We start from the raw sequence: 11,803 nt of genomic DNA on the forward strand, positions 1-11,803 counted from the left end.
GGAGTGTGCCGGGGGTGGTGGATTTGGTGGGATGAAGTTGTCGTCGACGTCTTGCACACTTCGTTCGCTTCCTTCGAGATTGATCGATGGAGACTCAATAATCCGTGCGGGTGACTTCGCTTAGTCTGCGCGCTAGGCTCTTTTGAGGCTTGGCTGGTAGGGCTTTCCATTTCTTGTGGTCGGGAGTCACGTGCGTTCCTAGCTGGCAGTTTCGGCGCCGGGGTTCATCCGGAGAGGAGGATGGAGAACTTCGGTTTAGGCTGCGCAGGTTGAGTCGCAGGTTTATTGCTGTTGATACGGATCTTGTCTTCTTGCGACGACGTTCAAGATGTCTGGGACCGTTGGAAAGGTACGTCTCAGTCTAACAGGCTTAACCATTGGCTCTATTTATTCCATTGAGTCCCGTGGAAAAAAAAGGACCCTGCTAACAGCAATATCAGACCCGTCTCGCCTACTCGCGAACATGGCACCACGTCGACGTTGGCACCGACGGCCGCACCCTTGGTCGCCTCGCTTCCTCAATTGCCCTCATCCTCATGGGCAAGAACAAGCCGATCTATGACCCCTCCACAGACTGCGGCGACTACGTCGTCGCCGTCGGCTGCCACGACCTCCGCACGTCCGGCAAGAAGCGCTTCCAGAAGAAGTACTACACCCACAACACGCGGCCCGGAAGTCTGCGCTCGATGACTATGGACAAGATGTTTGAGAAATGGGGCGGCGGCGAGGTCCTCCGACGTGCTGTGCGCGGCATGCTGCCCAAGAACCGGTTGAGGGACAAGCGGTTGGCGAGGCTGAAGAGTTTGTGCTCCATTATGAGAAGAAATGTACCATGGACTACGTGCTGACATCTAACTTTAGCATTTGAGGGCCTTGATCACCCGTACAAGGAGAATATCGTCCGCATCGGAGCTCCCAAGGCCGAAGCCGAGGCCAACCCGTCGAGTATCCTTGACCGACCAGAGGTCAAGGAGGCTTTTGAGAAGGTCAAGGTTCACCCTTGAATGAGTGGGTAGATTTGTGGTCTACTTGTTTTGGTTTGATTGCTCGACTAGATACCAGCGGCATTATACTGTATTTCTATGTGTATTACTCTATGATAACTTTCTAGCGCATGGGTGGGAGTTCTGTCTTCTTTTTGTTCGAAAAGCTTGGGATTGGGTTTTCAAGACCCTTGACGCGGTTGCCTTCTACATTGTGCTAGTTGTGCTATGCTACTGGGGGCTGCTGTGTGATAGAATCAATGATATTCCTTGTCCCGCTATATACAAAGATCGCCTGCCAACTCCGTGTAGTTTAGTATAGTAATCAAATGGTATCTCTATGTCTATAGCTTGGCCTTGCCCTTCCACAGACCGTCTTTCCGGGCAACAGTGCACTTGATCAGGCCGTTGGGGCCGGACTGAGGAACATACACCTCGGCGTCCTTGCCGGTGTTCTTGATGCCCTTGTGCCAGCTGAGATCTACAGAATCAGTAGGTCAGTCACAGTCCCAACCTGAAATAGGGTAATTGCAAAACATACCAAGCTCAAAGTAGTGCTTGTTTGGCAGCGAGTACTCCACATTCTCAACCAGCGGCTGGTGCGCCAGAATCTGCTCCGCCATCTTGTACATAGTGGCCTGGACACTGGCGCTGTTGTCCTCGGCAAAGGTCTTGAGGGTAATGTTCCTCGCAGCCTCCCAGGTATCATCGAACTTTGGCACAACAGCACGAACATCCTCGAGCCCAGCGAACCGCTTCCATTGCCAATGAGCCTCGACATCTGTGCTCATAATGCGGTCCCACACTTCAGGAAGAGTGGTGTACTCGTCGCGGACGAAGCCCCAGAACTGGGAACCCGTGCTCTTGAGCACGGTGAGTTTGTTGATGGTCGACTTGATGTCGATGCCTGTGCCCTCGGTGACGTCGACTTGGACGTTGCGGGTCTCCTCGCTGTCGCGGATGAACGAGTGCGGGTGCGGCTTGCCGCCGACCTCGAGGCGGGTCCAGCGGTGCATGATGATGTTGGTGTGCGCGACGTGGATGTGAGGGTACTTGTTGATGAAGTGTGTGCCGATTATGGAGCCGAAGAGCTCGGGAGGTATGACGGGATTCTGCTTGGCGAGGATGAAGACGGTGTTCTTGATTGAGTCGGTTGCGACAATGACGCTGTTATCAGCCTTGGTGTAGCTGCGATAACGCTTGTTAGCTTGAGTACCTTGACTCTGTAATTTGTGAAGCTTACGAGGTGTCAATCTCGCCCTCGAGAAGGACGCAGACGGTCATTTCTACAACAGTCTGGATCCCGGTCTTTTCGTCCCGGTGGACTTTGTAGACCCGGACATTGTCCTTACCATAGCGGGCGGCAGCAACAGTAGACATGATTGCGGAGGATGTCGCAAAGAGTGTGCGGAGTAAGAGGAGAGGAAAATGTAGGAATGCGTGGTCAAAACCAAGGCTCCGAGCAGATCTGCGTCTTTAAGAATCCACGGATAGGAAACCCGCGAGGATGGTCTGATGAAGGTGTATCGGCGGGCTCCGAAGCCCGCAACGCTCTTCCGGCCGCAGCCTCCCAGCTTTATCTTATCAGCCCTCCGCACCAACTCGGCTCTCGCCTTCTGTTCTTTAAAAACGTCTCCATATTCTCCATTGCAAATCCCGGGTTCATGCGTCGTTATTATTGATCGTTTACCTAGTGAGAAGACTACACCCCCGCGATTCCTAACCCAACCTGCCGTCTCGCTCTTAGGTACGACACCTATCTACATACCCCCGCACTGATTGTCCAGGGCTTCAGAGATACTCCGCATGGTCTAGGCTCTTTGTAACATTCCAACCCCGACCGCGCATTCCGTTTGCATGAACGGACCGGGAACGAATCAGGGTTTAAGCCTGCGTCTCCGAGCGACATGGAGGACCAGCATCACGCAAATACTCCAAATTGGAAAGTCGCAGCGCTCATCAGTGGAGTCCTCAAAAAGAACAAAAGAAGATGGCCTCCTTACTTCCGGCTCATGCCCGCGTTGAAATGCAAGGTACTCTGGGGCTTGTCGAAAGACGTTCCAGTACACCTAAGAACTTCTAGGCCCTGCAAGGACGGGCCACTCTGTTTCATCCTACTTGGATAGGTACTGCGAGGCGCATTACAACAGACAAAAGGGTTATTGACTCCATTACATGGGCAACCCCTGGTTTGGGAATATAAGCCTCGCAACCGTGCTGCCCTTGGTTAAGCTCCAGATGTTGTGTCACCTTTGATGTTCGTCGGAGGCGATTTACTCCGTTCAGGAGGTCATGTTAAGCTCCGGTATCAGCAGGCCAGCTCGAGCACGCTTTATAGAAGCATAGAATTGAGAAGACCATGCCATAGAGCTCTATACAGTCATAAGATAGTTATATATATACATATATTCATCATTGTCTCGTCTCCATTATCCTTTTCTTCGGATTCCTCTTGATCTGGTCCTGCCTCTGCTGTTCCTCATCACTAATATCATCCAAATTCGTCTCGACATGCTTCAATGCCTCCTTAACCTCCTCCTCTGAATTCTCATGCCCTGCCGTCGCAACACTCAGAATCTCTCTCTCCATCCCTTGCACAACGCCCCATTCAATTCCCGCCTCGGTCAACATTCTACACCCCTCCGATTCCCCCACAAACGTCTGAGGCTCCTTCACCCCAAAGTACACCTTCTGAATACCCCTTCGCCCACCATCTCGCGTTTGAATGATCCGTTGCACACAGGGTAGGTTCCCGGAGAGCCGTTTCCCGCACGGCTCCATGGTCACGTAGAGAATCAGCTTGCGGCCCGGCGTATCAGGGAGCGCGGAAGCTATTTGGTCGTCTGGAACGGAGTGTGCAGAGGCATAGTTTGAGAGACAGCATTGCTCGGCGTGTGTGTTGCCGGCTAGTTCCATTGTGTAGCCTGTGGACAGAACCTCATCATGTTCGAAATAGAGGTCGCCTTCTTGTCGCGAGAGGAGGACAGCGCCAACGCGGAAGTTTGTGGGGCGTGGAGGGGATTTCTCGGCGAGGGAAAGGCATTGTTGGAGGTATTTGAGGTGAGGAGATGGCATTGTGGTTTTCTGCGAGAATATGGGCAGGATACTGAGAGTCGAGAAGAAAATGGCGTGTTTATAAGAAAGTGCGGGGGGTTGAAGTCAAGAAATAAGCTGGGAATATTATCGGCTCGGAGACGATCGCCAACGTCATATTTCGTGCAGGGGAAAAATGTATCCACATTAGATGCTTGACAACTGCGCTAGACTGGAGAATGTACACACCTTGTCTGAAAACCCTGGCTTCATAATTTTCCCGATGGACTCGCTCATTATCCTTTTTTTTTTTTTGACTCCAAACTATAAATCGGGTACATCAGTGTACAATGCAGTCAATACTTAGGGACCGCCCTCCGTGGCTACTTCGATACCGCTCTTCGACTGTCTTCATTGTAGCGACAGTCTGGATATCTTCCTTTACAGTAAGTGCTTGTACAAATTGAGTATTACTGCTTGCTGTTCTAACAGATTTGCCTCAGGATTACTTTCTCTATGCAATGGTAAGAGTGCCATTCATGAACAAGAGACCTCGACTGATCAACAGGTCGTCCCCATTCTACCGACAGCGCTAGTTGAGCGCGCAGATGTACCTTACACAGACCGTAGGTCTCGACCCTAATATCACCGTAACCAAAGCTAAAGGAAGGCAGGCGAGTACTGGGTCAGTGTCCTCCTCATGTGCGAAGCGGCCACCGCATTCATCTGCTGCCCGGTATTCGGGTACATCGTAGACGTCGCCCCCACACGCCGTCTGCCCTATGTCCTGGGCCTGATCTTCTTAGGCGCCTCAATGGGTCTCCTATGGGCCGCCAGATCAACAGCAATGTTCGTCATTGCACGTCTCCTGCAAGGCGGTGCAACGGCCATGGTAGCTGTCGCCGGTCTAGCTCTTCTCACGGACTCTGTCCCGCTCGACAATCTAGGTCAAACGATCGGGTACCAAGGGTCAGCTATTGCGCTGGGGTTCCTACTTGGTCCGCTACTAGGTGGGATCATCTATGACAAGGTGGGGTACAATGCTGTCTTTGGGATGTCTTTTGCCCTTGTTGGCCTTGACTTGATTATGCGTGTTCTGGTTGTTGAGAAGAAGGTTGCTGGGAAGTGGATTGAGGATCCAGTGACGGAACGGTCGTCATCGACCTCGTCTGCCACTATTCGGCCGGCGAAGAATGACGCGGGGAGGTCGATTGGGTCTCCAACCACAGTACCGTCGTCTTCTGCCTCGTCAACGACTATTCGCGCGATTGGGTATCAGACCTTTGCGAATACACCAACCACAGGTAGCGATGCCGACTCTGATACGGAGGCCACAAATGAGTGTGAGCATGGGCATGCACATGTATACAGTGACGGACCGGTACACGCACCGCCAACTCTTCTCGAAATCGCAAAGCAGCCCCGAGTCGTCGTCTCCTCATTCGGACTCCTCGTTCAAGGCCTCCTCTTCTCCGCATTCGACGCCGTACGTCTCCTGTATCATAGCAAGAATGCTATATCACTAACCGTACTCCCAGACTATTCCCATCTTCGTCGAAACCCACTTCAACTGGACCCCGCTAGGCGCAGGTCTCGCCTTCCTTCCCTCTGCCCTAACAGCCCTCTTCGAGCCTTTCTTCGGTAACCCTCCCTCTTTCCCAGCCTCTGATCTCCCCATCTTCCCAAATACAAGAGAAGCACCCAATTTTAATCGTTTCGAAGGCTACATATCCGACAAACACGGCACGCGCCCCGTGACATTTATCTCCTTCATCCTGCTTCCCCTCCCACTCGCCTCTCTCGCCATCGTCTCCGCCAACAAACCAACCCACATCGCCCTCCTCCTCACCCTACTAACCGTAATCGGCCTGCTAATCAACCTCGCCACGCCAGCCCTCTACGTCGAGACGCAAAATGTGCTCGAGGCAATGCAGCCGCAGCAACCTCCCCATTCCCAGCATCAGGACGAAGCCCAGAACGAGCATCCGCAATCCAACACCAGCACGAAGAGAAACCGGTGCAGGACTTGCAGTATAGCTAGAACCGGAGCCGGGGGCGGTATCGCCCAGGCCTTTGGCATCCAAACTATGGCGCAGTTCCTGGGGATGTTTCTCGGTTCGCTGTGGGGTGGGTTTGTGGAGTGGAGGTTCGGGTGGCGGGTTATGGCTGTTTCGTTAGGGGTTTTGAGCTTTGTGACCGCGTGGGGGATGCTGTTTCTTGGTGAAGGGTCTCTTCGCAGCTCTTTGGTTTGGTGGAGGAAGGATAGTAGCAAGGGTGGTGCGAGGGTTTCAGGTGAAGAAGGGAGTGGAAGGGAGAGGGAGAGGGAGAGGCTTTTGGGTGCTTCAGATGAGGGCGCTGTATAATTGGAGCTATTTCTCTCTTTTCGATACATAGATCTAGGTCCCTATACATTTTTGAATTTGGCGTATATCCATCTATACTTGAATTTGTACGGAGTGAAGACACAAGCAATGACACAAGCATAACTATGTGACTCGAAAGTCAAGCGTTTTGTAACCTGAGTTGTCATATACACTGCACTGTATGGTCTTTTTGTTTGCTTCCCAAACCAGAAGCCATGAATGAAAAAAAAAGCAATCGGTCCAGAAACATATGGAGACACAGATTATGGAAAAGAAACTGCCAGAGTATTCATATATACTCCGATCGCTTTCAATATAGGTAACCGAGTACCAACCAAACAATAACCCCAACGCCGCCAAAGATGCCCAGCGAAAACGCCCAATTCGAGTTTAAGAGTAGTTGAATTTTAGGGGTCATTTCATGAGAAAGGAAACAACTCAAGAGAAGATATCCGGGAAAGTCGAAGAGACGCAGCAGATGAGCGAATACATATCACAGACTCAGCTGGTCAATGCTCCCTACCCTGCCACTCCCTCCCAGTCGACCCCCACCCTTGGTCACCATACCGAGACGGTAAAACCTCTCCTCACCAGCTGCCGTCCGGCCGCCGATATACCACTTCTCCGGACCCAGGGCATCTCGGAACCCGCCTGAGCCGCTAGAGCTATCACTGCCGCGGCGCTGGCGGTCCGGTCGGCTATTGGCTATCGGGATCGGCGTTGACGAGGACGTCGGTGGCGGGGAGGACTCTGGTGCTGCAGAGTGCTGGGGTTGGTTTAGCGGGGAGCGAGTGTGTGAGTGTGGTCTTGGGGCCTGGTGGTGGTGATGGTGATGGTGGTAGTGGTGTGTTGACGATTCGGCCGACGACTGTGCGTTTGTAGAGGCGGAGGTGGAGGAAGGGGATGGCGATGACTGTGATGATGACGATGCTGCCGAGGCGGCTTTTGTCGCTATTGCCCGGGCACCCTGGGAAATCTGGGATGAGGAGAGCGAAGATGAGCCCGTGGCGGATTGCGAGCCGGCGGTTGATGCTTTGTAGGTTGACTGGGCGCGGAAGGCGGCTAAAAAGTTCGCCAGGAAGGGGCGGTTCGTGGACATGACGAGCAGATGTTGTTGCTACTCTATCTTTTTGAAGTGAGAGGAGAGGCTCTTGGTTTGGGTAGTAGGATGGTGTTTGAAGCCGAGTGGGTGAGTTGATGGTCGATCAGAGGGTCTCGCTCGCTCGGTGAGGACCCGGAGTACTGTAGGGTACCGCCGGGGTTCGCGGTGGGGCGATATTGGCGAGTGCTATATGGGGCAACTGCCAAGCGCAAGCTGGGGAGATTGGAAATACACAAGAGGATAGAGGGAGTATAGAGCAGACCCGCGATGACTCGAGAAGTTGGATTGTGAAGTTGTAAAACTTATCCTGAATTCTCCGAGTCGACCCGTGGCCAACAGCCAATCAGGACATGCTGATATCGTTCTGCTGGTGGTGACGTCTGAGGACTGGGACCCCTCACGCTGACTTCAACCCACAATGCGAGGTTCACAGTGACTGCGAGTGAGGGGAAGAGCCAATTCTGCGATTTATTCCTTCACCTTTTCCATGGATTCTCTAGAGATTCTTCCGAAAAGGACTCATCAAGAGGGGTTGTTGCAGTGAGGGAGCCGGCTGGAAGTGGGAATTATCGGGTCCCGGGCAAAAGGCTGTTCTCCAACATTAAGAGATGCTACTATAGTTGATGTGAGGATCGTATGACAAGATCTCTATAATGTATATTTGTTGTTCTCTTAATTTCGGTCTATAATATTCTAGCTTTTCGCACTCCAGGCTTTTTTTTCCCACCCGTCCTGTCGGTAAACCCGTACAAACTACAGGACCGGAAAATGAAACGAACACAGCGCATAGACAATATCAAACAACCGACGCACGAGACCTCTCAAGCCGACAAGGGGAGCCTTAACGGCAAAAGCAAACAGTTGCCTCTGCAAACCTCTCTGTCAGAAAGTCAAAAGGGCAAACAGCCAGCATGTCCCCCCGGTCGCAACGTCTTGAGCATCTCGCTGCTGAAGAGTATGTCGCCCTTTCAAAAGCAGATGGATAGACAGGAAACCGTATGATAAAGGTACAGGAACACCACGCATGTAACAAACAACACAAGCAATATTGTATAGAATGACAAACATCACCACGCACAGATTTCACAAGCGCCGTGGCCCAACAGAGCATACAGACCTACTTACATCGTTTTTGCTGAGAAAGGAGATTCGGATGGGGACGGCCGTCACGGTATGCAAACGTATTTTGAATAGGCTCAAGTAGTCGCGCGCCCTGGGTTTTTCGACCGTGGTTGTAGAAGAGAGGACACGTGAATCGGAGTCGGCAAAGGAGATCTTTGGCCCACGTTGGAAGGAAGAAAACGAATGAAACCATAACCGCAAACACAAGAACATGCCCGAGTCTATTGTTGGACGCCGGATAAAAAAACACACCCCATGCCATCGGCCACTCATAAATACCGCACTTTGCCGATGGATAATGCTGAAATTTTTAATGACAAAATGGAAGGAAACGAATTTGACCAGATAACCGGTAGATAGAGAAATCGTTTTCGTAACTGAATCGCCATGTATCGAAGAGTATCGTTGAAAGTATGCTGTGTATCACCCCGTGGGATCGATTTCATCCTTTCATGATTCGAGCTGCAAGGTTCGGGAGAAATCGTGAGGCCGGAGGCTATTGTTCGGACAATGCAGCCAACCAGGATGGATGTAATAACGTAGCAACTTTCATACATCAACTTCCGACCCACATCTATTGCCTGGCGGGTTGAACGGTGCCTGTAACCAAGATTATTAGTAACTTTTGGACCCGTATATAAAAGGCGAAAAAAAGGCGGCAGTCGTTACTACTTACCGTCACCACTCATGGTGGAAGCCAAGTACAAACCGTTCATTCCACCTTCTTGGGCGCCGGCGGTGGTGGTAGGGTAAAACTTGCGCTCGGCTTCGATGTGAGCGTGGATGGGCTCTTGGCCACCGGGCATGGACTGAGGGAACACGGGATACATATTTTGCTCGTGGGTTCCGGGCTGGAACATTGTGGTCCAGTCAAGCTCGCCGTGGTGGCCGGGGTGGCCGGCCTGTCCAGGCATCACGGGGCGTTTGGCGTCTTGAACAACCGGTTGTTTTACCTGCTCAATGGAATTACGGTCAACATTCAGGTGCTGATTAGAGGGGTCAGCGCCCGGCTGCACGAGATACGGGCTCTGCTTAGGAGCTGCTGGCCATGGGGCTCCCTGATGTTGCCGACCAGCGGAGTAACCGTCGTCAGGCTGACCACGGCCCATACCGTTGACGGACGACATCGGGAAGCCCAGAGTCTGGTGATCCGGGTACCCTGGCCGGGCCGGATGAGCCAGTCCATTGCCGTTGACGGCTCCCTCGCCGTAGGTCGTGCCCGGGATACCATTGGGAGGCGGGGCGGTACTACTGACTTCATCCTGAACAGGCTTCACAGGATTTGCCGCAGCTTGTTGTTGTTGAGACTTTCTGACATGCGCGTTGGGGTGCGACAAGTGAGTCGCTCCGGTCGGGTTCCCGCGCCTGATTGAACATTTCTGGAAGTGGCGCTTCAAGATGTCACTGCGCGAAAAGGTGTCTTTGCAGAGAACACACATGTACGGGCGGTCACCAGTGTCTAGAACGTTTGTTAGTAAGATACCAGACTCGTGACCAAAGGATACTCACGGCGTAGCAGATGGCGCTTAAGATGTTTGGCGTGGAGATAGGTCTTGTTACAATGCGGGCAGGGGAATTTTCCATCTGCATCCTTGGCTGGGATGGTGGTGTTTTTCGCGGTGCCATTGACGCCGTTTGTGACAGGGGTTGCGCGTCCTGGCACGCTCGGCAATATACCGCGTCGGCCCTGAGATCCAACAACTTGAGTCCTAGGGGCGTCCTTTGCGGCATACGCAGCAGCACCGTTGGCACCAGCAGCCGGATCGCCATTCATCCAGGGCTGAGGCTTGCCATCTGAGAAGCTGAATGCGCCAGACGGGAGGCCGTTAAATTGACGATCCCGCGGAGGCGCCGGCGCAATCGGCTGTGGGTATGTTTGAGCGCTGGAAGCAGGTGGGAGCACGTTGTGAGGAGGAGGATAGTGCGGCGACTGCTGGGGTTGCCCCTGGGAGTTGGGATGCGAGAGGAAGGACGACGGTGGCAAACTGCCCACTGTAGTGTGAGGCATGATCGGCGCAGCCGAGGACGCGTAAACCTCGTGTGTCGATGGAGGGTACCGATTCAATTCCGGCCGGTACGGCGCCTGTCCCATGTAGGAGTGGGGAGCAGGGGACTGGCTATGATGAGGCTGGAGGGGAGGAAGAGTATGCGGCTGAGAAACCGGGTATTGAGGCTGCATCGTGTACTGAGGCATCGGCATGCTCGAGATGGGCGCGGATGGAAGAGGCGTGGAGCCTTGGGGTAAGCTGGTGGATGGGGGTCGGGAAGGGTGGTTTCTCGGGTCCATCTTTGAGGCGGAGGAAGGTGTTGTTGTAGGAAAGAGCGATGAAGAGATGACAGGGACTTGGGGCACGCGAACAGGAAGAGATTTCACGGTATCTCAATCATTGATCGCAAATTGGAAAAAATCTCAGTGTGTATGCCTTTCGACGCAGTTGCTCCAAGCGCGGAAAATAGGTTGCCAACTCAATGCCTTGTGACTGATCGCGTCCTCGAAGAAATTTTCCTCGATTCTACCCTCGTGGCTTGGTGGACTCCTTTTTGTCACGATTTTTTTCGCTTCTTCACTGGTTCTTGCCTTTGGATACGACTGCTGCTCTCGGATCAAGCAGAACAAGGGCGAAAACGACAGGCTGGGTGAAACACTGTAATGACTGCAATGCACCTGAAGCAGCAGGGTTGGCACTCGAGGATGCTTGTTCAGAAGCGACGATATGGTTGTACAGGATCAAAGGCGACTCCACTGGAAGAAGAAAGTCAGGACAGGTTGAGATGCTTAATCTGAGGTCCCCACGGTCACCCACCAGGAAAATCGCAGCGTGTGGGAACTTCTTTTTATCCGCACGTTGTCAAAACAGAAAGACGGTTCTGATCCACCAGGAAAAGCCGGCGGCGTGTAAGTGGGTCTCGCACACACCAACAGTCAAGGAAGATTGCTAGCCAATTTCTGCTTCGCGTCAACAATGCGCGCGATTGACGAGGATAATTTGTTTGATGGTGCGAATCTAGCCAGGGACAGGCGCGTATAGGTGCGGAGGTCAAGAAGAGGAAGAGGAAACGGGGGGGGAAGGGAAAAAGAAATGAGAGTGTCGTCTCAAAAGAGATAAAAAGATCGAAAAATTAAAAAGGCAATTAAAACAAAATTTGGCAGGGAGAGGCTACTAACCCAAGGAAAACTGGCTGGACACCCACGGGAATGG

General features: G+C 52.6%; 6 protein-coding genes across 6 annotated transcripts; 2 read left to right on the forward strand and 4 right to left on the reverse strand.

Annotated features, from left to right (window-relative positions):
• The first annotated feature begins 235 nt into the window (after nucleotides 1-235).
• Nucleotides 236-1,242, forward strand: BJX68DRAFT_42467 (mitochondrial 54S ribosomal protein uL13m). The gene is made up of 3 exons (XM_071049146.1): nucleotides 236-349; nucleotides 441-801; nucleotides 862-1,242. The coding sequence occupies exons 1-3, from the start codon at nucleotides 329-331 to the stop codon at nucleotides 1,002-1,004; spliced, it is 525 nt and encodes a 174-aa protein (XP_070891982.1). The 5' UTR covers nucleotides 236-328; the 3' UTR covers nucleotides 1,005-1,242.
• BJX68DRAFT_251025 (urate oxidase) lies at nucleotides 1,230-2,505 on the reverse strand (the record flags this gene model as incomplete). Its single annotated transcript, XM_071042338.1, has 2 exons — nucleotides 2,227-2,505; nucleotides 1,230-2,171 (listed from the first exon to the last, which is right to left on the reverse strand). Coding segments are annotated over exons 1-2 (824 nt in total), but the record flags the coding sequence as incomplete, so codon positions are not given.
• Nucleotides 2,506-3,373: 868 nt separating this feature from the next.
• On the reverse strand, nucleotides 3,374-4,219 carry BJX68DRAFT_251027 (putative DRAP deaminase). The gene has a single exon (XM_071042339.1). It carries the CDS (start codon nucleotides 4,056-4,058, stop codon nucleotides 3,396-3,398), a length of 663 nt encoding a protein of 220 aa, XP_070891984.1. The 5' UTR covers nucleotides 4,059-4,219; the 3' UTR covers nucleotides 3,374-3,395.
• Nucleotides 4,220-4,366: 147 nt separating this feature from the next.
• Nucleotides 4,367-6,379, forward strand: BJX68DRAFT_273607 (major facilitator superfamily domain-containing protein; the record flags this gene model as incomplete). The annotated part of the gene is made up of 5 exons (XM_071047500.1): nucleotides 4,367-4,462; nucleotides 4,520-4,540; nucleotides 4,585-4,642; nucleotides 4,691-5,502; nucleotides 5,555-6,379. The coding sequence occupies 5 exons, from the start codon at nucleotides 4,367-4,369 to the stop codon at nucleotides 6,377-6,379; spliced, it is 1,812 nt and encodes a 603-aa protein (XP_070891985.1).
• On the reverse strand, nucleotides 6,357-8,125 carry BJX68DRAFT_251030 (uncharacterized protein). Its single transcript, XM_071042340.1, has one exon. The coding sequence runs from the start codon at nucleotides 7,476-7,478 to the stop codon at nucleotides 6,873-6,875; it is 606 nt and encodes a 201-aa protein (XP_070891986.1). The 5' UTR covers nucleotides 7,479-8,125; the 3' UTR covers nucleotides 6,357-6,872.
• A 901-nt stretch (nucleotides 8,126-9,026) lies between these two features.
• BJX68DRAFT_42604 (uncharacterized protein) lies at nucleotides 9,027-11,133 on the reverse strand. The gene is made up of 3 exons (XM_071049147.1): nucleotides 10,113-11,133; nucleotides 9,280-10,062; nucleotides 9,027-9,203 (listed from the first exon to the last, which is right to left on the reverse strand). Exons 1-3 carry the CDS (start codon nucleotides 10,888-10,890, stop codon nucleotides 9,178-9,180), a joined length of 1,587 nt encoding a protein of 528 aa, XP_070891987.1. The 5' UTR covers nucleotides 10,891-11,133; the 3' UTR covers nucleotides 9,027-9,177.
• Nucleotides 11,134-11,803: the final 670 nt, after the last annotated feature.

The sequence above is a fragment of the Aspergillus pseudodeflectus genome (genome assembly GCF_044049435.1).
Source record: "Aspergillus pseudodeflectus strain CBS 756.74 chromosome Unknown BJX68scaffold_122, whole genome shotgun sequence".
Lineage (NCBI taxonomy): Eukaryota > Fungi > Ascomycota > Eurotiomycetes > Eurotiales > Aspergillaceae > Aspergillus > Aspergillus pseudodeflectus.